This window comes from Leiobunum rupestre, chromosome 7, assembly GCF_980474605.1.
Source record: "Leiobunum rupestre chromosome 7, qqLeiRupe1.1.hap1, whole genome shotgun sequence".
NCBI lineage: Eukaryota > Metazoa > Arthropoda > Arachnida > Opiliones > Sclerosomatidae > Leiobunum > Leiobunum rupestre.
In genome coordinates this window covers 29481996-29508522 of record NC_143390.1, presented here as the reverse complement: position 1 = coordinate 29508522, position 26527 = coordinate 29481996, and the positions used below count along the sequence as shown (strand labels likewise).

The 26527-nt window shown below is 39.6% G+C and overlaps 3 protein-coding genes across 7 annotated transcripts in view; 1 reads left to right on the top strand and 2 right to left on the bottom strand.

Moving 5' to 3' along the window:
• Positions 1-13317, bottom strand: part of LOC149936004 (uncharacterized) — a 65572-nt gene extending 52255 nt beyond the window's left edge. Inside the window, exon 1 of the mRNA XM_090180842.1 lies at positions 12373-13317. Coding sequence (XP_090036968.1) covers positions 12373-12441 — 69 coding nt within the window. The 5' untranslated portion in view covers positions 12442-13317. The remainder of the gene's footprint in view (positions 1-12372) is intronic.
• Positions 13318-19304: 5987 nt separating this feature from the next.
• LOC149936003 (thiopurine S-methyltransferase-like) lies at positions 19305-21170 on the top strand. 3 transcript variants are annotated; one of them, XM_090181077.1, is made up of 9 exons: positions 19305-19457; positions 19839-19948; positions 20028-20120; positions 20254-20430; positions 20497-20571; positions 20626-20711; positions 20782-20826; positions 20918-21042; positions 21106-21170. In XM_090181077.1, exons 2-9 carry the CDS (start codon positions 19866-19868, stop codon positions 21118-21120), a joined length of 699 nt encoding a protein of 232 aa, XP_090037203.1. In that variant the 5' UTR covers positions 19305-19457; positions 19839-19865; the 3' UTR covers positions 21121-21170. The 3 variants fall into 3 exon arrangements, with proteins under 3 accessions (XP_090037203.1, XP_090037202.1, XP_090037205.1); XM_090181076.1 differs by lacking the exon at positions 19305-19457 and having other exon boundaries at positions 19730-19948; positions 21106-21169; XM_090181079.1 differs by lacking the exons at positions 19305-19457; positions 21106-21170 and having other exon boundaries at positions 19730-19948; positions 20918-21080.
• A 1403-nt stretch (positions 21171-22573) lies between these two features.
• The window catches only part of ArfGAP1 (ADP-ribosylation factor GTPase-activating protein 1), a 70603-nt gene continuing 66649 nt past the window's right edge, over positions 22574-26527 (bottom strand). For all 3 annotated transcript variants that reach the window (XM_090181268.1, XM_090181267.1, XM_090181269.1), the window contains one exon: positions 22574-24865. In XM_090181268.1, coding sequence (XP_090037394.1) covers positions 24451-24865 — 415 coding nt within the window. In that variant the 3' untranslated portion in view covers positions 22574-24450. The remainder of the gene's footprint in view (positions 24866-26527) is intronic.

Genomic DNA, 26527 nt, shown 5'->3' with positions numbered 1-26527 from the left:
TTAAAAGGGAAACTGCGGGAATCAGATTAATATCTTATGAGAATGAGTCATTTAAAAGGGAAACTGCGGGAATCAGATTGATATCTTATGAGAATGAGTCATTTAAAAGGGAAACTGCGGGAATCAGATTGATATCTTATGAGAATGAGTCATTTAAAAGGGAAACTGCGGGAATCAGATTGATATCTTATGAGAATGAGTCATTTAAAAGGGAAACTGCGGGAATCAGATTAATATCTTATGAGAATGAGTCATTTAAAAGGGAAACTGCGGGAATCAGATTGATATCTTATGAGAATGAGTCATTTAAAAGGGAAACTGCGGGAATCAGATTAATATCTTATGAGAATGAGTCATTTACCACGATAACTGCGGGAATCAGATTGATATCTTATGAGAATGAGTCATTTACCATGGTAACTGCGGGAATCAGATTGATATCTTATGAGAATGAGTCATTTACCACGATAACTGCGGGAATCAGATTGATATCTTATGAGAATGAGTCATTTACCATGGTAACCGCGGGAATCAGATTGATATTTTATGAGAATGAGTCATTTACCATGGTAACCGCGGGAATCAGATTGATATCTTATGAGAATGAGAAAATTGTAAATTTTGCGTTACCAGATTTCGTATCTAAAATCTTAATCAAGATTTTGAGATTTTAGATAGCGATTTTCATCTTTACTTTGTTCGGTTTTTACTCTAATTTCGAGTGTGTAATTTTTTCACTTTTCTGGAATTTAAAGTTTGAAATTCATTTTTCTTTATAGTGTGGTAAAATTCCTCGCAGAAAACGTTCAAATGGGATGAAACTGGTTACCAATATTTGAGAGGAAATTGTTTGAAAGGGAATTTGGCGTCAAACGCCGTCCTCCAGGGTACGAAGCGGGAAGTAGCGGGGAAGAGGAATCGCTGGATCGGCCGTCTGATGTCCGCCATCTTGAGCCAATTTCTGGGAAACCATCTTATAAAGAGCCCGTCGCGAAATCGGATTTATTATTATCGAAGGGACTTTTACGGAGCGCCAAATTTAAAAGTCTGATCACCGCGTCTGTATTTTACCTCCATAGCGGGGGAACTAAATTCGATAAATATATACTTGAACGGTTCGTCTGGAATACGAGCGAAGCTTACCGTGAAGAACGGAACAGGAAGTGCATCAATTTTAATAGCCTATTAGCGGGCTTGTCAGGGCACGAAAAGGAAGCGTTTTGTGACAGGGGGGGGGCGCTAGGACTGACGGTGGGGCGGTCGCCCAACTTAATTATAATAGCTAGCAGGGTCCCCGTCTCAGCGAGACTTTGGCAATTAGGATAAGAGGCGAGCTACTCTTATTTCCCCAGTGACGAGTGAAACGGCAATCGCAACGAGATACTAACGATGGTATGACGTTTCTCCGGTCAGTGTTTACAAAGGTTTCGACAGGCTTTAAGATATATTAAGTACGTCGTGTTGAAATGAGAGTTAATCTTCAACCGGAACCGAACCAAATAGTTTCGGTCGAGCGTGGTCGGCTGCGGGCACTCTTTCCCTTTTTTATCAACTTACCAGAGATCATGACAGCGATTAAGCAGTTTTAACAGGCCATCAGTATTTACTCTGTCAAGTACCTTTCATCATTAATAAACAAACTTCTCTAAATTACTTGACTCTTAAAAATTCCTAAATAAGAATAACAAATGCAAATTTTGTTATTTTTATTGAGGTTACCAAGAATATGTGGGCAGCACACTGTTCACCTAGTGATTCCCGGAAGAAAAACCTCCGCCCTTCCTCGTCATTCCCGGAAGAAAAACCTCCGCCCTTCCTCGTCATTCCCGGAAGACAAACCTCCGCCCTTCCTCGTCATTCCCGGAAGACAAACCTCCGCCCTTCCTCGTCATTCCCGGAAGACAAACCTCCGCCCTTCCTCGTCATTCCCGGAAGACAAACCTCCGCCCTTCCTCGTCATTCCCGGAAGACAAACCTCCGCCCTTCCTCGTCATTCCCGGAAGAAAAACCTCCGCCCTTCCTCGTCATTCCCGGAAGAAAAACCTCCGCCCTTCCTCGTCATTCCCGGAAGAAAAACCTCCGCCCTTCCTCGTCATTCCCGGAAGAAAAACCTCCGCCCTTCCTCGTCATTCCCGGAAGACAAAACTCCGCCCTTCCTCGTCATTCCCGGAAGACAAAACTCCGCCCTTCCTCGTCATTCCCGGAAGACAAAACTCCGCCCTTCCTCGTCATTCCCGGAAGACAAAACTCCGCCCTTCCTCGTCATTCCTGGAAGACAAAACTCCGCCCTTCCTCGTCATTCCCGGAAGACAAAACTCCGCCCTTCCTCGTCATTCCCGGAAGACAAAACTCCGCCCTTCCTCGTCATTCCCGGAAGACAAAACTCCGCCCTTCCTCGTCATTCCCGGAAGACAAAACTTCCGCCCTTCCTCGTCATTCCCGGAAGACAAAACCTCCGCCCTTCCTCGTCATTCCCGGAAGACAAAACTCCGCCCTTCCTCGTCATTCCCGGAAGACAAAACTCCGCCCTTCCTCGTCATTCCCGGAAGACAAAACTCCGCCCTTCCTCGTCATTCCCGGAAGACAAAACTTCGCCCTTCCTCGTCATTCCCGGAAGACAAAACTCCGCCCTTCCTCGTCATTCCCGGAAGACAAAACTCCGCCCTTCCTCGTCATTCCCGGAAGACAAAACTTCCGCCCTTCCTCGTCATTCCCGGAAGACAAAACTTCCGCCCTTCCTCGTCATTCCCGGAAGACAAAACTTCCGCCCTTCCTCGTCATTCCCGGAAGACAAAACTCCGCCCTTCCTCGTCATTCCCGGAAGACAAAACTCCGCCCTTCCTCGTCATTCCCGGAAGACAAAACTCCGCCCTTCCTCGTCATTCCCGGAAGACAAAACTCCGCCCTTCCTCGTCATTCCCGGAAGACAAAACTTCCGCCCTTCCTCGTCATTCCCGGAAGACAAAACTTCCGCCCTTCCTCGTCATTCCCGGAAGACAAAACTTCCGCCCTTCCTCGTCATTCCCGGAAGACAAAACTCCGCCCTTCCTCGTCATTCCCGGAAGACAAAACTCCGCCCTTCCTCGTCATTCCCGGAAGACAAAACTTCCGCCCTTCCTCGTCATTCCCGGAAGACAAAACTCCGCCCTTCCTCGTCATTCCCGGAAGACAAAACTCCGCCCTTCCTCGTCATTCCCGGAAGACAAAACTCCGCCCTTCCTCGTCATTCCCGGAAGACAAAACTCCGCCCTTCCTCGTCATTCCCGGAAGACAAAACTTCCGCCCTTCCTCGTCATTCCCGGAAGACAAAACTCCGCCCTTCCTCGTCATTCCCGGAAGACAAAACTCCGCCCTTCCTCGTCATTCCCGGAAGACAAAACTTCCGCCCTTCCTCGTCATTCCCGGAAGACAAAACTTCCGCCCTTCCTCGTCATTCCCGGAAGACAAAACTCCGCCCTTCCTCGTCATTCCCGGAAGACAAAACTCCGCCCTTCCTCGTCATTCCCGGAAGACAAAACTCTGCCCTTCCTCGTCATTCCCGGAAGACAAAACTCCGCCCTTCCTCGTCATTCCCGGAAGACAAAATTTCCGCCCTTCCTCGTCATTCCCGGAAGACAAAACTCCGCCCTTCCTCGTCATTCCCGGAAGACAAAACTTCCGCCCTTCCTCGTCATTCCCGGAAGACAAAACTTCCGCCCTTCCTCGTCATTCCCGGAAGACAAAACTTCCGCCCTTCCTCGTCATTCCCGGAAGACAAAACTTCCGCCCTTCCTCGTCATTCCCGGAAGACAAAACTCCGCCCTTCCTCGTCATTCCCGGAAGACAAAACTCCGCCCTTCCTCGTCATTCCCGGAAGACAAAACTTCCGCCCTTCCTCGTCATTCCCGGAAGACAAAACTCCGCCCTTCCTCGTCATTCCCGGAAGACAAAACTCCGCCCTTCCTCGTCATTCCCGGAAGACAAAACTCCGCCCTTCCTCGTCATTCCCGGAAGACAAAACCTCCGCCCTTCCTCGTCATTCCCGGAAGACAAAACTCCGCCCTTCCTCGTCATTCCCGGAAGACAAAATTTCCGCCCTTCCTCGTCATTCCCGGAAGACAAAACTCCGCCCTTCCTCGTCATTCCCGGAAGACAAAACTTCCGCCCTTCCTCGTCATTCCCGGAAGACAAAACTTCCGCCCTTCCTCGTCATTCCCGGAAGACAAAACTCCGCCCTTCCTCGTCATTCCCGGAAGACAAAACTCCGCCCTTCCTCGTCATTCCCGGAAGACAAAACTCCGCCCTTCCTCGTCATTCCCGGAAGACAAAACCTCCGCCCTTCCTCGTCATTCCCGGAAGACAAAACTCCGCCCTTCCTCGTCATTCCCGGAAGACAAAACTCCGCCCTTCCTCGTCATTCCCGGAAGACAAAACTTCCGCCCTTCCTCGTCATTCCCGGAAGACAAAACTCCGCCCTTCCTCGTCATTCCCGGAAGACAAAACTCCGCCCTTCCTCGTCATTCCCGGAAGACAAAACTTCCGCCCTTCCTCGTCATTCCCGGAAGACAAAACTTCTGCTCTTCCTCGTCATTCCCGGAAGACAAAACTCCGCCCTTCCTCGTCATTCCCGGAAGACAAAACTCCGCCCTTCCTCGTCATTCCCGGAAGACAAAACTCCGCCCTTCCTCGTCATTCCCGGAAGACAAAACTCCGCCCTTCCTCGTCATTCCCGGAAGACAAAACTCCGCCCTTCCTCGTCATTCCCGGAAGACAAAACTCCGCCCTTCCTCGTCATTCCCGGAAGACAAAACTCCGCCCTTCCTCGTCATTCCCGGAAGACAAAACTTCCGCCCTTCCTCGTCATTCCCGGAAGACAAAACTCCGCCCTTCCTCGTCATTCCCGGAAGACAAAACTCCGCCCTTCCTCGTCATTCCCGGAAGACAAAACTCCGCCCTTCCTCGTCATTCCCGGAAGACAAAACCTCCGCCCTTCCTCGTCATTCCCGGAAGACAAAACTCCGCCCTTCCTCGTCATTCCCGGAAGACAAAACTCCGCCCTTCCTCGTCATTCCCGGAAGACAAAATTTCCGCCCTTCCTCGTCATTCCCGGAAGACAAAACTCCGCCCTTCCTCGTCATTCCCGGAAGACAAAACTCCGCCCTTCCTCGTCATTCCCGGAAGACAAAACTTCCGCCCTTCCTCGTCATTCCCGGAAGACAAAACTTCCGCCCTTCCTCGTCATTCCCGGAAGACAAAACTCCGCCCTTCCTCGTCATTCCCGGAAGACAAAACTCCGCCCTTCCTCGTCATTCCCGGAAGACAAAACTCCGCCCTTCCTCGTCATTCCCGGAAGACAAAACTCCGCCCTTCCTCGTCATTCCCGGAAGACAAAACTCCGCCCTTCCTCGTCATTCCCGGAAGACAAAACCTCCGCCCTTCCTCGTCATTCCCGGAAGACAAAACCTCCGCCCTTCCTCGTCATTCCCGGAAGACAAAACTCCGCCCTTCCTCGTCATTCCCGGAAGACAAAACTCCGCCCTTCCTCGTCATTCCCGGAAGACAAAATTTCCGCCCTTCCTCGTCATTCCCGGAAGACAAAATTTCCGCCCTTCCTCGTCATTCCCGGAAGACAAACCTCGCCCCTTGTGTAATATTTCCCCCATTCTCACGGTAAGTATTATTGCAGACTTTCCGTAACGATTACAGGTTATCTTTCTCCGTAAAGACGAAAACAGAGGCTATAGCTACGGCTACATATTCTCCGTTAACCTGAATACGTTCTTGATAAAGTATACGAGCTAAAGTTGGCACAAAATCGTTCCAACGTGGGACGATTAAAAAAGTGGGATATTTTAAAACTAGTTGGGGCCGAGTGTAAGGAGGGAGGAAGGGGGGGGGGGCTATTTCCATAAAGGACCAACGTCATATTCAAATTGAGCGGGTGATATTTAGGGCATCACATTTTTGCCGTGCCACTTCACAGCCCAACCGATCTCCCCCCTCTTCGTTGGGGGGTTGAACCCATCCCTTCGGGTTCCATCCGCCTCCGCTCAAATTCTTCACAACGACTCCGCCGGCTTTTAATAATATAAAATAAAATTTGGTGGCTGGTTCTCGCGCCAGGGCGCCCAAGCTGTCCCCCGGGGGTAGGACGCGACGAAAAGGAGCCCCCCACCCCCTACGGATCCTCCTCTCCGTCGGGAATCCACGCGGAAGGCGAAAGAGATGTTTTCCGGAGGGAGTGGTTAAGTGGAAAGTTTTCTCTCTGGAAAAGCGCCCTATGAAAGAATTAAACTCCGTAATTCGGGCCCGAGTGCCGGCAGAGCATATTTTCGAGCTGCAAGAACTACCGACCATATTGATTCGACATTTTAAGATATTATTGAGTTTTGCCTCGCGGCAATTGAGTTACGCAAAATTTGCCAATAAATCACGCTTTCAACTAGGTTCCATTTAGACGCGGGAAAAGGGTAATGTTAAGGGATTTTGTAGAGTTGTTAATTTTCCGGAAAAATAAAATTCGGAAAAATTTCCAGAACATTTTCCGCAAATCAGAAAAATAAAAAAATTGAAACGCATTACCTTATAAGGGTTTTTATGTTTTTATCTTTATATCGATATAAAATGTCTAATAGCAGTAAACATACTACAAAACATTAATAGCGTTCCATTGTTAATCAGTTTAAACTAATCTAAAGGTTTAGTTTTTTTTTCAGATTCGAAAAATAAAATTCGGAAAAATTTCCAGAACATTTTCCGCAAATCAGAAAAATAAAAAAATTGAAACGCATTACTTTTTAAGGGTATTTATGTTTTTATCTTTCTATCGATATAAAATATCTAATAACAGTAATCATACTACAAAACATTAATAGTGTTCCATTGTTAATCAGTTTAAACTAGTCTAGAAGTTTAGTTTTAATTTTAGATTCGAAAAAATGAGGCGAAAATGCCGCTTTATTTAAATTTGCAAATAATATATTAGACTAATCATGGAATGAAAACTTTTTTTATTTTTTTCGGGAAAAAACGGAAAATTTTCCGGAAAAAAGGCGTCGGTCATTTTCCGACTTACAACACTAGGATTTTGATTGACCCCTGGCGAGACTATCCCCGGAGATACGTCAAAATGTGGGTCGACATTCGGCCGCGTCAACCGGGATCCGTCCGGCAATGGCACCTGACGCCTGAGGAATGCGTCAAAGGAGAGCCAGCAACATGTCATCCGAAGAACGACTGAGTCGCCCTGATTTATTGTTTACCCGCGCGCACCTAAGAAGGATTGACAACTTTTGTCAAAGGGAGGGAGGGAGAGAAGACACACGACGTTGCGACTACGACGACAACTAACACGACAAAAAAATGATAAAAATAAAATATATCTTAACGCTATACGGAGAGTCATCGGCGTTCGTGTCAGAATGGTGCCAATGAGAAAGGCCGAGGTATCTTTTTAGCTGGCACTTCAGCCAAAATGAAAGAAAAGTGGTGTTTTTTTTTCCCATTTGAAGTGCCCCGACTGGAGGGAGGGTGGGAATCAGTCAAACGGGCCGGAATTCAAGCGAGAAATACACGAGTAGGGGTAGAGTTATGAATAGTACCTACAATGGTACAAGGAATTTTAACTAGGTAGTCAGTCGTTGGAGTTTGGTTTTCAAGATTATAAATTTCATTTTTCCGCAGCCGCCTCCCGCGAAGTTTGGATTTATTTACAGTGTTCAAAGTAAATTTATCACGCGAAATATTACATTCAAATTAAATTTATCACGCCAAATATTACATTCAAATTAAATTTATTTTACAAAGCAGGGTAGGAAAAAAACCCGGTTTTTTGGTTTAAATCAGTTTTTTTTTAAAACACTGCTTTATTTTACTTTTAATCTATTTTTCTATTTAAACCGTGCATACATATTACAAATCAACTAAAAATGAAAATGAGTATTATTAAAAGTCTCACGTGATCAGAACCAAGTTTTAGTTTTAGTTTCGTTTTTGATTTTGTATAAACGCAGGGTGACCCCGAAAATGATTCGAAAATTTTATAGATAAAATAGAAAATTTGCAAGCGAATTAAAGGAAAATATAGGAAAAACCGCGTAAGCAAAAATAAGGATTCCTCGGGATTCTTATCGAAAAACAGTAGATGAAATAAAGTGAAATATAAAATCAAGAAGGGTACACGACGACGGAATGTTTTCGGGTTATACTACATCAGAAAACCTCAGGAATTTATAGGAAGGTATTGAAAATATAGGAAATGTGGTCACCTTGTAAATGTTTTAGATATGTAATCATTTCGGTAAGAAAATGTACTAACATTTTGGAATAATCAATTTAAAAAAACCAAATTATTAAAAGAAAAAACATTGGTTTTTTAAAAAAAACTCACTTGATTTAAGCCATGATTTAAGCCATGATTTAAACCATGGTTTAAACCAGCCAACACTGCTACAAAGTCTCGTACAAAGTAAATAAAAGTATCGAAACAAAAATAATACAATTTATAATAAAGTATCGAATTTGGGAAATAATATTCTAAACAAAGCTAATAAAATTTCCAAAAATAAGAAACAGGATATAAAATTGCATAGGGAAATCAATTTCGTAGTCAAAAACAAATAAGATTAAAAAAAAAGAATAAGTCTAACCTAATTTAGACAAATTCTCGCATACCCAGCGAAGAAAAAAACGTGAATGAATTCGTTTATTCTAATTGCGCTATAAAGGGGGAATACAAAAACGAAAATTTAATTTATTCCGTAGAAGTATACAAACGCTAAAAGAAAACCTGAATAATTCCAAATACAAATTTCAGTGGACCTTGCAGTTTTTAAACAAAATTAACGAAAAAATAAAAAAACCTTAAGGTCAAGAAGAGTTTGCGTTTTTTTTTCTCGTAGAAGACCTTGAACGTTATTATAGTCCCAGTTTTAAAGGGATGGGGGGAAATTAACCAGTTTTTGAACAACCAGCTAGAAAAAGTCGTAAATAAGACGAGTGAAAATGGCCAAAGGCAAAATGGAACTCCCCAACTGTAAGCGAGACAGCCCATCTCCCACGAAATATTTTTAGCTTTTAAAATGAGAAGACTCGTTTTAAGTCTGGGGCCGGTAATGCGGTGAAGACTGCGCCCCAAAAAAAGCAATTGTCGTTAAGCCTCGGCATTCGTTGTTAAAAATAGCAGACGACAGTAAAATTGTAATTCGAACTACGTGAATGAGCGTCGAAGGTCGTCCGATTCAAATCCGAGTAGTTTATCGTACTACGAATACGCCCCAATCCAGTGACGCTAGCTAGCTTTATTTTCACGTTGCACCATTTACTTTCAATACAATAACATTTACCATTGAGTTATCACAATTTGTGTCATTTACAATGGAGTTATCACAATTTTTGTCATTTACCATTGAGTTATCACAATTATTTTTGTGATTTCCATTGAGTTATCACCATTATTTTTGTGATTCCATTGAGTTATCACCATTATTTTTGTGATTTCCATTGAGTTATCAAATTGTTTTCTATGAATTTCATTTCTATATTATAATTGGGTTTATCATTTATTTATTAAAATATTTCTGTGATTTTCATTTATTAAAATATTTGTGATTTTCAATTAGTAAAATAAATTTGTGATTTTCATTTATTAATTAAACAATTTGTGATTTTAATTTATTAATTAAAATATTTCTGTGATTTGCATTTTTTAATTAAAATATTTGTGATTTTCATTTATTAATTAAAATATTTATGTGATTTTCATTTATTAATTAAAATATTTATGTGATTTTCATGTATTAATTAAAATGTTTCTGTGATTTTCATGTATTAATTAAAATATTTATGTGATTTTCATGTATTAATTAAAATGTTTCTGTGATTTTCATGTATTAATTAAAATATTTATGTGATTTTCATGTATTAATTAAAATGTTTCTGTGATTTTCATGTATTAATTAAAATATTTATGTGATTTTCATTCATTTATTAAAATATTTGTCTACCACCGCGTCGTTTTCCAGGTACAGTAAACATCGAGATGTGACGTAATCTCCACGTGACCATAAAGATAAGCGAAAAACCGCAAAAATCCGAACGACATTCGCTTTGACATACTTGGCGGTTAATAAACTTGAGAAGAAAAATCTCGAGCGTCAATATTTACATTTGACATATTTACAAGTTAATGGCAGTTATATCATATGGCTGTATTCAAAGAGATAGCGATTACCGCGGGAACTGCGAACGACCATTTTTACACCCGCCAGGGCTCTCACAAACCCGTTACGCAGATGTGATACGACCACTTTGACGCCCTTAATCACGATAATTACTATATAAAATACTAAATACTCCCCGGTTAAGGACTTAATTAATTTAAATTACTCCCCGGTAAGAGTAAATTACATTACTCCCCGGTAAGAGTAAATTACATTACTCCCCGGTAAGAGTAAATTACATTACTCCCCGGTAAGAGTAAATTACATTACTCCCCGGTAAGAGTAAATTACATTACTCCCCGGTAAGAGTAAATTACATTACTCCCCGGTAAGAGTAAATTACATTACTCCCCGGTAAGAGTAAATTACATTACTCCCCGGTAAGAGTAAATTTTATTACTCCCCGGTAAGAGTAAATTACATTACTCCCCGGTAAGAGTAAATTACATTACTCCCCGGTAAGAGTAAATTACATTACTCCCCGGTAAGAGTAAATTACATTACTCCCCGGTAAGAGTAAATTACATTACTCCCCGGTAAGAGTAAATTACATTACTCCCCGGTAAGAGTAAATTACATTACTCCCCGGTAAGAGTAAATTACATTACTCCCCGGTAAGAGTAAATTACATTACTCCCCGGTAAGAGTAAATTACATTACTCCCCGGTAAGAGTAAATTACATTACTCCCCGGTAAGAGTAAATTACATTACTCCCCGGTAAGAGTAAATTACATTACTCCCCGGTAAGAGTAAATTACATTACTCCCCGGTAAGAGTAAATTACATTACTCCCCGGTAAGAGTAAATTACATTACTCCCCGGTAAGAGTAAATTACATTACTCCCCGGTAAGAGTAAATTAAATTACTCCCCGGTAAGAGTAAATTACATTACTCCCCGGTAAGAGTAAATTACATTACTCCCCGGTAAGAGTAAATTACATTACTCCCCGGTAAGAGTAAATTAAATTACTCCCCGGTAAGAGTAAATTAAATTGAACCTCTTACTAGATTTATCTGGAACCGCCAAGCAAAAACCTGTCCAATAAACTAACTTTTACACAAAAAACAAGTTACACTGCTATTTCGTTATAAATAAATTTACAGCATTTAAATATTTTATTGTACCGTAACACGAAATCTAAGTAAAAGCTTATTTGGCGTACATTAAGGCACAGAAGATTGCGCGTAGAATAATAAAGATTTAATATTTTTTTAATCCAATTTCTATTTCCGGTCACAAGAATGAGCTATAACAGCTATTTAGTAAATGATATTTCCTGAATATACCACGCAGATTTTACCCCTTTTCTCGTCTTATATTTAACTATCAGGTGAAAAGTCGAAAAACACTTTGATGTAATACTAGACAATGGAGGGAGGGTGGAATTTCCCGTTCATTCTAGGAAATAGATGCAAAAAAAAATCGAGCATGACGTGTTCAAGAACTAAGTGCTATTGAACCCTAATAAAATTGTCTTTTTTTTAAATTTAACCCAATCTGGTTCGAGGTAACCAGTTTTTAGATTATCAAACGCTCTATTTAATGTTGGCCTAGTTTCACGTAATTCACGACAGACGTTTACAATTACATTGAGCTCAACAAACAAATAGCAAAACCAGGTTTTATGGTACAAAAGTAGTTAAATGTACTAGTACTACAAATTCTCAAGTACCTAGAGCAAGGTTTTGGCGTGGGTGTATTAGTGAATGAGTTTGTCGATAATAAGAAACCGTAAGCCTATTATCATAAGTATATAAAAACCAGGTATAGTAGTTTTAACGTCCGTAATCGTGACGTCATTATATTTTTGTCATTGTCAACATAAAGAAAACGTAAATGCAGCGTGTGGATAATCTATGGAGGTTAAGATGTCCGAAAGTGAACTTGTTAAGCTTCCGCGTATGGATTAGAAGGTAGAAAAGCCTCGTGGTAACCTACACGTTCAAGTTAAGACGACAAGAGCTTGAAACGGTTTATTTAAAGCGCGGGAAAACGGAAGTTTCGGTAACGTAACATTCGCGCCTCGATTTTTTGAATGGGAAAGAGGAACTACCTACCTAGGGTTAGTTAGTTAAGCCTAGGTCTATCAAAACAAATCATCGTAGATTCCCGTAACCCAGGATTTAAATATCGTGCAAACGGTGCAAATGACAAAGGAAACGTTATTAACCTGGCTTTTGGTGACTTTCCATTGGCTTCCTTTGCGGTTGAAACACATGCAGGCGGAGTAAGGAATCATGTTGTCGCAATGACGCGAGGCCTAGGCGCCGTATTCGGTTCTGGCGTCGGGGAGAGCTCTCGCCCCGCGCGGACGGAATCCGTCGATACTTCTCAGCGGCCGGACGTCAAGGCGTCGGCGGCGGTAAAACCTTTCGGTGGATTACCGATAAAGTCAGGGAATAACCATTCACAAAAAATTCCCAACTGTTTACTACGGTTCATCTTCCGTGAATGCGTCAGCTTTTACGGGCGGCGGAACAACGGGAAAAACGAGAGGCGATAACGGCGCGTTTTACGAAAACCACGCGACTTTCTAATAGATAGCGTAATAATAAACAGAAGCTGATGGCGAGAAGGAGGCCGAGAGTACTGCTGCCGAACGCCAGAGGAAAGTTTCTAATTTGTCAAAAGCGCTTTTTTTTTCGATGACGCGAAAATTTGGGTTCGCGCGCTTTTCGTAAGGCGGAAAAATAAAGTTTCCGCGGCTCGACTACGCGGTGAAAGAAGGGTGTGCGCTTTTTTAACACGTAGGGTGGTGTATGAAAGGTGCAGTTTTTCGGGTTGGTGATTTTACAACGCTGAGCATGGCACGCGGGATCCGTTACCGTGGCAACGTCCCGTCGAGTCCCGAATATCCGGGTCACAAACTGGCTCGCTCGCCCCTCCGCGCGTTTCTATTTCTTCCGGCAATAATTTTCAAACGCGAGGCAATATCATCGTCGGTCAGCCGCTCTCTCGGCATCGTGGACATCTGCAGAGACGACGCGCTCTTTTCGATAATCACCCCTGGCGGTAGGCGTTCGCGATCGAGGGCCGCCGATTAACGCGGGACGCCAAGACTCATCGCCGTTCCGAAACGCGTCGCGCCGCCACATTTTGCTCGCTCCAGTCTGGAGCCTGCCTATACCGTTATATCTAAACGCCCGCTAGTTGGTGCGGGGATGCTACGCCGCGATTGGTCCAACCCTCATTGACGTAGTTCGCCCGCAAATATCAAGGCCTAAGAAATAAAATAAAAATAAAGGGACCGATTTTGGGTCAAAAACGTTTCTCTTAAAATCAAATAATAATAATAATCTTTCTAAAACTTCGTAAATAATTAAAGAGGGTTTTGAAGTGAAGTTTGTACAGAAGGTTTATCATGAAGTTTTTACAGAAGGTTTATCATGAAGTTTTTACAGAAGGTTTATCATGAAGTTTTTACAGAAGGTTTATCATGAAGTTTTTACAGAAGGTTTATCATGAAGTTTTTACAGAAGGTTTATCATGAAGTTTACATTTCAATATTGGTAAATAATAAAAGAGGGTAGTTACAGAAGGTTTATCATGAAGTTTACATTTCAATATTGGTAATTAATAAAAGAGGGTAGTTACAGAAGGTTTATCACGAAGTTTACATTTCAATATTGGTAAATAATAAAAGAGGGTAGTTACAGAAGGTTTATCATGAAGTTTATATTTCAATATTGGTAATTAATAAAAGAGGGTAGTTACAGAAGGTTTATCACGAAGTTTACATTTCAATATTGGTAAATAATAAAAGAGGGTAGTTACAGAAGGTTTATCATGAAGTTTACAACTAAAACTCGATCAAAATTGTCAAAAGCAGTGGCGTAGCGTGGGGGGGCAAAGGGGGCCCTGGCCCCGGGCGGCATAGATGTAGGGGGCGGCCTGGCAAATTGAAACCAACGCGGCCGGCCGATATTCTGGGTCAGAAAAGTGACATTGGCGGCAGCCGCTGGCAGGCGACTATTGCAGTGTTGTCACAGGCCCTTAAGGGGTCTGAGTGTTCAATAACTGGTGGCTTTACTGAGGAGTCGGGGTCCGGCTCTTGTAACCCATAAGGGCGGTGGCACACCGGGAGATGTTAGCTGAGATCAAATGGTCCGATCTCCGACCTCCGACTTCGGTCAGGTAAGGGCTGGAAACTAAGCTTCAGCTCAAGCTAATGGAGAGGGGCCAGGCATCATGTCGCCTAGGCGGATTTGGTGGCCTGCTGTGGGGCGGCGGGTCTCCGTATGAGGCGCTGTGGCCCGGTTTCCCGGCTTTGTGGAGCCCATTGGGATCTACGGTGCCGATCGTGCCGGGTTACGCTGGACCGCAGTGTGCCCGTTGTCCCCCTTTAGTCCACCTTTTCTTAAGGGCTTTGGCACCTCACCTATGTAGTTAAGGTGCTGGATTCCGATGCTAGAGCACCCGCTCATGTAACCCACTGCTGTGTGCGAAGGGGCGAATTGGTCAACCCATTGTTGAACCTTCTGCTGGGAGAGCGGCTTGCGACCTTCAGTAGTAGGGTACTACTACCCATGTTGGTTTTGTCACCTGTTCGGGCTGTGGACGCTGGCGTAGGGCATTATGATGATAGGCCTCCGGTGGTGTGGTTCTCTTGTTACCGGTACACTGGGCTATAATTTCTGATAATAATAATAATAATCAGCTAGGCTAATACCCAAGGCACCACCTTAGGCCTAAGTCATCAAGCGACTTTTGAAGCCATTAATTCAGGTGGCCGGGTTACAATGCGTAGGAGGGTGGTAGCAAGCCCTGCATGCCACGCGTTCGAGCCAACAGCTCCCTACACTAACTATTACCGTTAACCTCGATGCAGTGATGTCACACCGTGCGCTGTGTTTATGAGATTTCTATGCCGTCAACAGAACAGTCTACGAGTCTAGCCGGGCAGCGCGCGGTGTGGCAACACTGCAACAACCGCCAACAGAAAACAGTCGACGAGTCTAACCGGCTCGAACGAAACGTCAGTTATTGTTATTGAGAAGCGCGGTGCAGTTACTATTTAAAATCTACAATGTCGTTCAGATCAAAGAGTATAAAAACTACGTAACCTAGAGATATAATGACGGTCGAAAGCAGTAAAGGAAGTTGTAGCAACCGGGGGGGAAGGCACTCAGTGAATTTGCACTTCAAATTTCGGTACCGCAGCGCCACTACGGCAGTTTTTAGTACAATAAATAATAATACCGGAGAAAAATGGCAGTTACGGTGTTGCGGAGGTGCTAAATTTGGCATTTTGGATATTTAATTGTCTAATATCTGTCAATTCAAAAAAGTGACAGTAATTGGTTACTGTTTCGTGATTTTTTAGTTAGAATTTGTGGATTCGTTGTTTCGGTGTTTATTTTCAAAAAGTGAAGAATAAGGCGTTTGTTCTCTAACGTTGCCAAGTCCTAAAGGTAGCCAAGTCCTTAAGGAATTTTAAAGAATGTTGAACTAAATCAAAATGATTGCCACTTAAAACTGCCGTAGTGGCACTGCGGTACCGAAATTTGAAGTTCAAATTCACTGAGTGCCTTCCCCCCCCGGTTGCTACAACTTCCTTTACTGCTTTCGACCGTCATTATATCTCTAGGTTACGTAGTTTTTATACTCTTTGTTCAGATTAACAAATCTGGGTATCGTGGCAATCGAACAAGAGGTACAAATTAATATTGACCATTGCATAAAAGAGTTCGCGTTGCAAAAAACACGCAGAATAAAATTTTAATTTTTTAACGACTTGAATCATTTTGCAATCAACAGAGTATCACAGAATTTTTGCCTACTTTTGGGGGGGGGCGGCAAATTTAGGGTTGGCCCCGGGTGGAAGAAATGCACGCTACGCCACTGGTCAAAAGGTATAGTAATGTGATTTTAAAGCATCTTTATGAGTGCAATTAGGCCCGAGTTACCAACTATTAATTTTTCCGTGTCTCATAAACGATTACTTTAGACGTTTCCAACCCGGTGCAGAGCCATCTCGTAAGAGGCAAAAAATATGACTTTTATCCTATTACTCGGCATCCTCCATAGTTCTCCGATGGGGGGATCCTAAGTGGCCGTTTTTAAAGGGCGAAAGTACGGCCGAACTAAAACGTCAAATCGTCTTAGGTCTTCTCAGGGGCTAAACTACAACTGACAAAGCTCTAAGTGTTAACTTTATAGTACGGTAGGTGGCGGGGCGCGGGAGTTCCTTTTATTACACAACCAGAAAATGTTCCTAGAGGGGGGCGCGAGAGGGGCGGGGAAACTCGAGAGTTTTGTTCCCGGTTGCCATGACGACGACTGTGGCCTCGTCAAAAACGCGTCGCGGGGGGGGGGGGAGGTTAAGGCGTATAAGGAGTGGCCGTTAGGTCGCGCTGGCGTCGCTTCCGCTTCCGAGCCAGTTTTAACGAAGAAAAAGGGAAGAGAGCCTTTACCGGCAGGGAGAGGGAACGCAGCTCTCGAATTTATCGAAATTATCGAAAAAACGGAGCAGGCGATTCAATCATTTGGCTCTTTTTGGACAACTTAAGCTCCCCCTGGCGTGGAACTTCGGCCCTTCGTAGCGTGCCCTCGATAATCGCCGTTATTTCACCATGAGTTAGGGTCGTACCCAATCCCAGAAAGCTTTCCTCCAAATAAATCAATGGGAGATCACCTCCTTCCAAACCACCTTCAGATCCGATCCATCCTGCCTTTCGATATTCCACTCTGACGTTACAAAAAAGTTATGGAATTGCGAAGGTGTTGATTAGCTATTGACTTACGAAACTCGCTGGTTGCGAAACAAATCGCGTATCAACAAGCTCAAAAATAACTTTTCTGGACCCTAAAATTAATTTTTTAAAGTGTTTTAAGTAATATTTGATCGTGATTATGTACTCTAACAAGGAGACATCCCGAAGTGTAACCCACCGATTTTGTTCAAACTCGGGGGATTGGTAGACCTTCATGTAACTTGAAAAATCCTAAAGGGAATTTATTCAATGGGCAACCGTTTTGCCATGGCAACGAAAAATGTTTTTGATAACAACAAATGGAAATTTTCCCATTGAAAATAACATGGGATTCTGACCGATTCCTAGGAAAAATTTTAACAAATTTCAAAATTTCGAAAATGCCAAAAATAGAAAAAATAGATAAAAATTGACAAAAAAAACCATCAAAATTGATCAACTTTTGATCCATTTGAGGTCAAAATCCCATGTTATTTTCAATGGGAAAATTTAATATTTTGTGTTGTCAAAAACATTTTTCGTTGCCATGGCAAAACGGTTGCCCATTGAATAAATTCCCTTTAGGATTTTTCATGATACATGAAGGTCTACCAATGCCCCGAGTTTGAACAAAATCGGTGGGTTACACTTCGGGATGTCTCCTTGTAAGTTCGCCGCTAGAGAGCGCGGCTTAATAATCTTTGCGCCGCGTCACTCCTAGCCCTGTCCGTGATCTAAATATGTAAATATTATTTTAGTCTGACCATTATTTTATTTTTGTCCAAAAATGGGCTCGTCGGAAAACTGCGGGCCTCCCTATCGCGGCGATAGTAAATAAGGCTGTAATGCCCTAGGGTTGTCTCAACATGGTAATTAATCCTAAATATAAATAAATATAGTCTTCGTAAAATCTAGAGTGGGCCCGAACCCCGGTAAAATATAAATTCCGGGCCCTAAAGAGACCCATACTTTGTTGAAGATAAACACAGGGACAAAGCCATTAATTCAGGTGGCCGGGTTACAGCGCGTAGGAGGGTGGTGGCAAGCCCATCATACCACGCGAGCCAACAGCTCCCTACACTAACTATTACCGTTAACCTCAACAAGTTTTTATGGAAAGGGTTAACCGAAGAGCTCGGGGACAACCCCTTAAACCAGTGGGGAGAGAACTTGAAAACTCAACGCGGAAGGAGTTGTTCTGAGTTTTCACCCAGAGCCACAAGTTGGGATCGAACCCGGCTCCTCTCGCTGCGAGGCGAAAGTGCTAACCACTCCGACAGCTAAATGCACGAACTCGGTGTACAGATTATCTGAGGCTGTCTTATCCCTCGAGCGGCGGCTACGTATTCCGCGCTAGCCCGCGTACATTCTTGGACAGACATAATTATAGAGTAGCGTAAGCCCGCCCTTTTCTAATGATTTGTTTCCTGGGAACCTCCGTTGCTGTGTGTGTATTGCAAGTATCTGACAAATAACAGTGGTATAAAACCGTCCTTAAGAATGCCCGCCCGCCTAAAAACACAGTATACGAGCCTCCACCTCGCTTCGGGTAGAAACGCAAAATCCATATGGCCATTTCCATCGCAATTCTCACGTTTTTCCGAGCTAGTATAAGCACCCGGAGCACGTTCTAACGATACTATAAAGACAAGGAAGACAGTGAAGAGAGTGCTGGAATTATTTTATTGATTGAAACGTCCAAAACGAAAACTTTCGACCCTTTATTTTTTCTGAGAGGGGTAAAAAACGGGGAACCTGCGGAATTAAATCATGATTGCGCAATAACTTTGAAAATCATTTCCGTGATAATTTTTCCTAGTGTTATTAATTTTCCGGAAAATATTCCGGATTGCGGAAAGTTTTCCGCAAATCGGAAAAATAAAAAATTGAAACATAAATTACTTAAACCATCGGTTACAAAAAAAAATGGGAACCATTACCCCAAAAAGGTCACGGGGCTAGGCCTTTAATACCATACCAGGGACTTTCATTTATCCCCCCCCCCCTTATAAAGGGGGTAAAACGCGAGGGTGTAACGAACCCTGCACTTAAAAACACCCATCTCATCCGACACCTCAACGTACCATTCCCAATAACAGACTACACCCTTTCCCATTAAATGAAGGGTACCGTTAAGTGAACGTTCTAAGCCTAATAAACTAGGGGACTTCTTCTTTTTTCAAATAAAAGTATAATCTTTGGCTGAAGGTTGGGAAGGATAAACGTTCGATCTTTTCGTGCTAATAAAAGATTCAGGGAATTCTATTTCTGACGGAATTTCCTTTAAAACTTTATCTAAGACTTAAGCCTGTATAATTAGCGTGAAGAAAGAACATTCAAGTTCATTCTGACTAAAACGCTCGCGCGATTTCCAATTTATTAATAGTATTTTACGCGGAACGTTTATTTTTGCCAATGACAAGGAAGGCGAGACTTGGCGGGGGAGTTCTGGGTAATGAAGAAAAGAAAAATATAATATACCCCGTTTCAGGGAAGATGGCCAAGTTTCGAGATTGGCCCTTGAAATATTCGAAACTCAACTAAGCTTAGAGATTCCTGACCGGTAAGAAATATTTTTAAACCATAACTCAAATTCAAAAGTAGAGGCTAGACAGACTGATATATATTATAGATAATATTCTAAAACGTATAAAAAAGCATTATTTAATGGATTATGAACTTGGGAAACCGTATAAAATACGGGTTATTGACTTTTAGTGAAGTCCTAAAGACTAGATATATCGATTTCTAACGAAACCTCTTAGGATCAAAGCTCTTTATGTCACAGCTGCACTTCTGCCATCTATATGCCACCAACGTAAACTTTTGATGTTCAATATTACCGATAGGAGTTAGGAATAGGATAGCAGCGGGACTTAATGTTACAGTAGCCTAGCTAGACATCCTACGAAATCTCAAAAAGTATTTATATTTTTATACGTAGTAAGAAGACAAAACGAAAATAAGTTAAATGACTTCCCAAGATGCGATGGATTTTTGGAAGAAAAAGTGGGATACTGGACAGACTCATTGGCATCTACCAGACCTGAATCAGTAAGGGTATTTTGATAAATATGTATGGGTGTTATTCAAATTATAATAAATTTTTTCAATTGTTTTGCTCTATTTACAGGAAATTAGTTAAATATTCAAAAATTTTATTTAACGGACGTAAAGACGGGATTGTATTTGTACCACTATGTGGTAAAAGTGTAGATATGAGATGGTAAATTACTTCGCATCTTTAATCATAAATATTAAAATATAGTTACATGGTCTATTTAAGAATTTAAAATATTAATAAAAGAATTTCTACTTCATGGTGATCCATGTTAGTAATTACTAATTTGTTCTTTTAGGTTGTACGATCAAGGCTACCGAGTGATGGGGGTCGATTGCTGCGATGCACCGATTAAAGGTTTCTTCGAGGATCACAGTTTGCTGTGCCAAAAAATTGATATTGATATAGGAACTATTTTTCAAACGCCTGATGAGAGATTAAAAATTTATTGTTGCGATATTCTCAAATTAACGAAGTAAGTAAGTTTAAGTTTCACTTATCACAATCATAGTTTCTTATTTATATCACTTTCTAAATTTAGAGAAATTTGTGGACCAGTCACGGCTGTTTGGGATAGGGGAAGTTTAGTTGCGGTGGACAAAGAATTCAGAAAACCGTAATTAAATTATGTTAATTTTAATGAATTTCAAACTAATACAATTTTTTTCAGCTATGCAGCTTTAATAAAATCGTTGGTAGCTCCAGATTTCCGATATTTGTTAGATGTTTTACACTATGATGACTGGTTTGTCTCCGGTATAATTAGATTAAATTAATCATTTCAATAAAATTGTAAAATTTACCGTAATTTACGAATTATTTAAAGGTCCCCCTCGAAGCATTCCACCTCTGTTGGTCCAAGATCTGTTTGGTAAAATATAAATATTTGCTGTATCTGGCACAGTATCGCCATCTATGCGAGCTAAGAGTAAAATAATGGTTTTTTCTTCGCTTTTGAACAGGTGACGAATTTGATATAAAGCATCTCGAACAAAGGGATATCACTGAAGGTTACGAGAAGCGTTTCCGAGTTAAACCAATCCATAACAACATCTACCTTTTAACTATGAAACGACCCGCCCATAATGTATAAAAAAATAAAATTTAATTGTTATGGAATTGAAATTTTATAAATATCCTATTAATTTATATAAAAAGGACTTAAAAAGCTAACTTGCATCCAACGGGATTCGTAATGTATTTATATACTGCCATAGAGAAATAAGGATTTTTCACTAAACATGGCAACCCTAGCTTGATGCTTCTAAAAACGCGGGTATTTTTTGAAAAGTCGAGTGGTACGACATCTCTTGGCAGTTTCTATAACTGTTTCAAAAATTAGTAAAACTATTTTAGAAATTATTGCGAAAAAGAACTTTGAAGGACTTATTAAATTAATATTTAGTTACAATATGAAATACTTTGCGATTTATTATGAAAATGGATATATAAAAAACATCTTAAAGCTTACATTAATGGACAAATGATGGCGCCAAAACAAAATTGATCCACCATCGTAAGGTGGAATTTAGTAAACGGACATTAGTCTAATATTTTTAATGTGGCGTTACGAGTCCAGTTAGGTATAAGTGGTCTGAGCTTCACCTCGAATTTGATCTGTATTTGTAAGCCTAAATTCTAGCAAAATTTGTAAGCTATAACTTAAAATAGTATCCGCCGCGGGTGTCCCCACGTATCCCCCCGTTGGCGTGGCCGTTACACATATCTCGCCCTGATTAATCAGATGGTGTCTTCGCCGGGCTCGCGGTCTTCTCAGACTCAAATCAGCCCTTTCTTCTTTGAATAAAAAAAAACTTAAAATAGTAAGCGTAGTTTTAGTAATAGGAAAGCTAATGAAACATTCAATTCCATTAAATGACTAGGCGCTGTATTACCCTTGTATCATCCAGTGCTTGAGATTTAAGGGTATCTCTGGAAAGGACACGTGTTTAAAAAGCCCCTAACGATGTAGCAGACCACATTTACCCAGACAATATTGGCTATTTACGGTACACGTGACATGACGTCAACCCTAAAATTAAAGATAGAGCAGAAAATATAAAATTCATTCTGAACGACGCGAAAAACGATTTGGCGCTTAAAGGTAGTATGAACTAAATTGAAAAACCGTCTTCTAAGGCTTGTTAGTGCCAATCACCCCTAGTGTTTGTGATAGAAATTTTAAATTAGTTGATCTACCAATTTCAAGTTCATACTCCCTTGAAGCAACGAAAATTTTTAAGTTTTCTAAGAAATCTTGCAAGATTTGTAAGACATCTTGGCATATGCATATCGTCAACTTGAGTTTTTCGTTTCAGGATAAGATTAATACAATTTATATTAAAGATGTTTTATACGTACGTACTGAATTGGTAAAATGAAGTGTTCTGGATTTAAGATATTTTCTTTCTGAAAAGACCTTGTTCTTAAAATAAGGAAATGTTGTTGGTAACTTGACGCACCCCTGAGCTGTCAATACCAAGAAAATAAAAACCTTACAATAAACGTTTACACATTTTCCATGCAAATTTTCAAAACATAATCTAAATTTAAGAACACACCCCATTATGTAGCTTATTTGCAAATCATTATCGATTCAACAACATCACATCAAAATATCAACATACTGAAATGAGATTTATTTATTGGATTCTTTCCAATAAACGAGAAAAATCTGGCAGTGAACAAAAAATGTATTTTTTTTTAGGTTATATCACAATTTATTGATATAATATATATTCATAGTATTTTTTTTAATGGGCCCATTATACACAAGAAAATGACTATATATATTTACCAACAAAATTTACTTTTAAAGTCTTTGTTCTTTTTTTTTTCATTTTTCACATGGAACGAGAACTTGGACTTAGCCTAACTATACAGTAAAAAATCTGAATTATGTAATCGTCGCCTTCGCGAGGAATTTCAAGAGAATACCCCTTTTATTTTACAATTCTACTAAAATATAAGGATTCAAATTAAAAAAAGGGTATCGCGTAAATATAACTTTTCAGTATATAATTAATTACATTACATCTGGGATGTAACCCCATATAACCAGGCATACATTTTTTTTAACATCGCAATTGAGTTAGTCCACGTGAGTAAAGCAGTTGTAAAACAATTTTAGGACACCAGTGATCCCAGCGGGAGAATGGGGGCTGACAAAAAGGGGGTTGTAAGTTTCGTAGCGTCGTAGCGGTAGATTATCCAGCTACTAGCTAGCGCTCTCTTATGACGTCATAAAGTATAAAACCCGGTGTTTACCCCCTTTCGTGTCAGCCCCCATTATCCAGCTGGCTTCCGGGGCGCGTTAAAATTGTTTTACAATAAGACTCCTTACTATTACTCAGTGGTTAGACTTGTTTTCAATTATGCTTTCCTTGGTAAATTTAACGTGGAGTTAAAAAAAAAACTAGTTCGTATTGACGATTACTTAATTAATCAGTTGGTCATCGTCTGCATTTCCCTTCCCCCATTTTGAAAACCCTCTCGACAAACCTCACGAACTTAATTTTCAATACGAAAAAAAAATATATAAAGTAGACGTGAAATAGTACGAAAATACAAATTATAAATTAAAATACAAATATATTTTGGCCTCTACAGTGAAGTGACAGAATTGATTATTTATTTAAGTTAAGAATAATATCTACGTTTGACGTTTGAAACATTGTATTTTTTTGTTATTTTAGAAGAATATATTAACTTCAACAATTGATTAAAAAATTTCACATTATACAGATAATTATTTTGTAATTGTCTAAAGTCTTTTTTCTTTTTTGGTTACCTTCGGTTATTATAACCCCAACAAAAAAAAACAATTAGGAGCGTAAAGTTTTTTTTTAATAAATCCTATTTTTTTTTAAAGACTAAAAATCAAAGTGGCAAAAATTTGTTTATACCGCTTTACCAAAATTCCGGCCCAAAAACCGAAAATAGAGACAGGAATAATGGGCTGAGAGCCAAGACATTAAAAAAATATATATAATAAAACTAATAAATAAAATGAGAATTCTCGAAACCTTAAGAAAATCTTCGTATTTAAAAAGAACGCTTAAGATTTCAATATAAATTAATTTTAAGAAGGTACGTTTGAGAGAAATAAAGAAATTGTAATTTAGAGCCAGCAGCTATCCAGTCTTTTACAACTCTGTTACGCGAACGAATGGTGGTTTTAATACACAGGCATTCGGGTTTCATTAGTACATAAAATTCGTTGATAAATACATTTCCTTCCAAAATAATAATAAAAACATTTTTCCTGATATTATAAGGGGAACTAAACGAGACATGGCTTAACCCCCCCTTTACTTTAGTCAAGAATAACACCATTGTGAAATAACGAATTTAAACAATATAGCTTAATGTTTTTTTTTAATGAAAATGTAAGAAATCGCGGTGGGGGGACAGTAGCGGAACAAGCTGGTCGTCCAATTGTCAGAGTAAATGTTTTCTGATCTCTGGAAATTAAATTTCGAACGTAAGCGGAACCCTAATCCTTGCTAAAATTGATTCTTTGATAACCCTTTTTGGGGGTGGGTGAAAGGTCATCGTCCCCCCAACCGGCGGCTTCTTCCCAGCCCGATTCCCAGTTGCGCTCCTGGGTGGAGCCACTGGTCGTCTTGGTGGCCGTGGCCGAATTGGACGACGAATTGGCCATTTCTTCGCCAAAGTCTATTAACATGGCCTCCTCGCTTTTCTTACTTCTGGGCGAGCGACTTCCTTTGACCTTTCCGGCGGTGGCTTTTTCGGGGGACGTCGCGGTCGAATGCTTGGTCAACAAGAGGCCGCCTTTTACTCCGCCCGCCGACGAGGACTTCTTGCTTTTCAGAGACGCGCTTTGATCTTCCCAGTCGTCGTGCCAGTCTTCGTTACTCCAGTTGCTGCTCGGTGTCTTTACGGGGGAACTGAAACGGCGCAATGGAAATTAAAATAGATGATTCCATAAACTCCCCCGTCAAAGTCAAATATCAGGGGCCCCACTCAAATCTTACTTATATAGTTACTTATAGGATTTTATAGGACTATTTTTTCAAAATTATAGGATTTTATAGGACTATTTTTTCAAAATTATAGAATTTTATAGGACTATTTTTTCAAAATTATAGAATTTTATAGGACTATTTTTTCAAAATTATAGGATTTTATAGGACTTTTTTCTTCAAAATTATAGGATTTTATAGGACTATTTTTTCAAAATTATAGGATTTTATAGGACTTTTTTCTTCAAAATTATAGGATTTTATAGGACTATTTTTTTTAAATTATAGGATTTTATAGGACTATTTTTTCAAAATTATAGGATTTTATAGGACTATTTTTTCAAAATTATAGAATTTTATAGGACTATTTTTTCAAAATTATAGGATTTTATAGGACTTTTTTCTTCAAAATTATAGGATTTTATAGGACTATTTTTTCAAAATTATAGGATTTTATAGGACTATTTTTTCAAAATTATAGAATTTTATAGGACTATTTTTTCAAAATTATAGGATTTTATAGGACTTTTTTCTTCAAAATTATAGGATTTTATAGGACTATTTTTTCAAAATTATAGAATTTTATAGGACTATTTTTTCAAAATTATAGGATTTTATAGGACTTTTTTCTTCAAAATTATAGGATTTTATAGGACTATTTTTTCAAAATTATAGGATTTTATAGGACTATTTTTTCAAAATTATAGAATTTTATAGGACTATTTTTTCAAAATTATAGGATTTTATAGGACTTTTTTCTTCAAAATTATAGGATTTTATAGGACTATTTTTTCAAAATTATAGGATTTTATAGGACTATTTTTTCAAAATTATAGGATTTTATAGGACTATTTTTTCAAAATTATAGAATTTTATAGGACTATTTTTTCAAAATTATAGGATTTTATAGGACTTTTTTCTTCAAAATTATAGGATTTTATAGGACTATTTTTTCAAAATTATAGGATTTTATAGGACTATTTTTTCAAAATTATAGAATTTTATAGGACTATTTTTTCAAAATTATAGGATTTTATAGGACTTTTTTCTTCAAAATTATAGGATTTTATAGGACTATTTTTTCAAAATTATAGGATTTTATAGGACTATTTTTTCAAAATTATAGGATTTTATAGGACTATTTTTTCAAAATTATAGAATTTTATAGGACTATTTTTTCAAAATTATAGGATTTTATAGGACTTTTTTCTTCAAAATTATAGGATTTTATAGGACTATTTTTTCAAAATTATAGGATTTTATAGGACTATTTTTTCAAAATTATAGGATTTTATAGGACTATTTTTTCAAAATTATAGAATTTTATAGGACTATTTTTTCAAAATTATAGGATTTTATAGGACTATTTTTTCAAAATTATAGGATTTTATAGGACTATTTTTTCAAAATTATAGAATTTTATAGGACTATTTTTTCAAAATTATAGGATTTTATAGGACTTTTTTCTTCAAAATTATAGGATTTTATAGGACTATTTTTTCAAAATTATAGGATTTTATAGGACTATTTTTTCAAAATTATAGGATTTTATAGGACTATTTTTTCAAAATTATAGAATTTTATAGG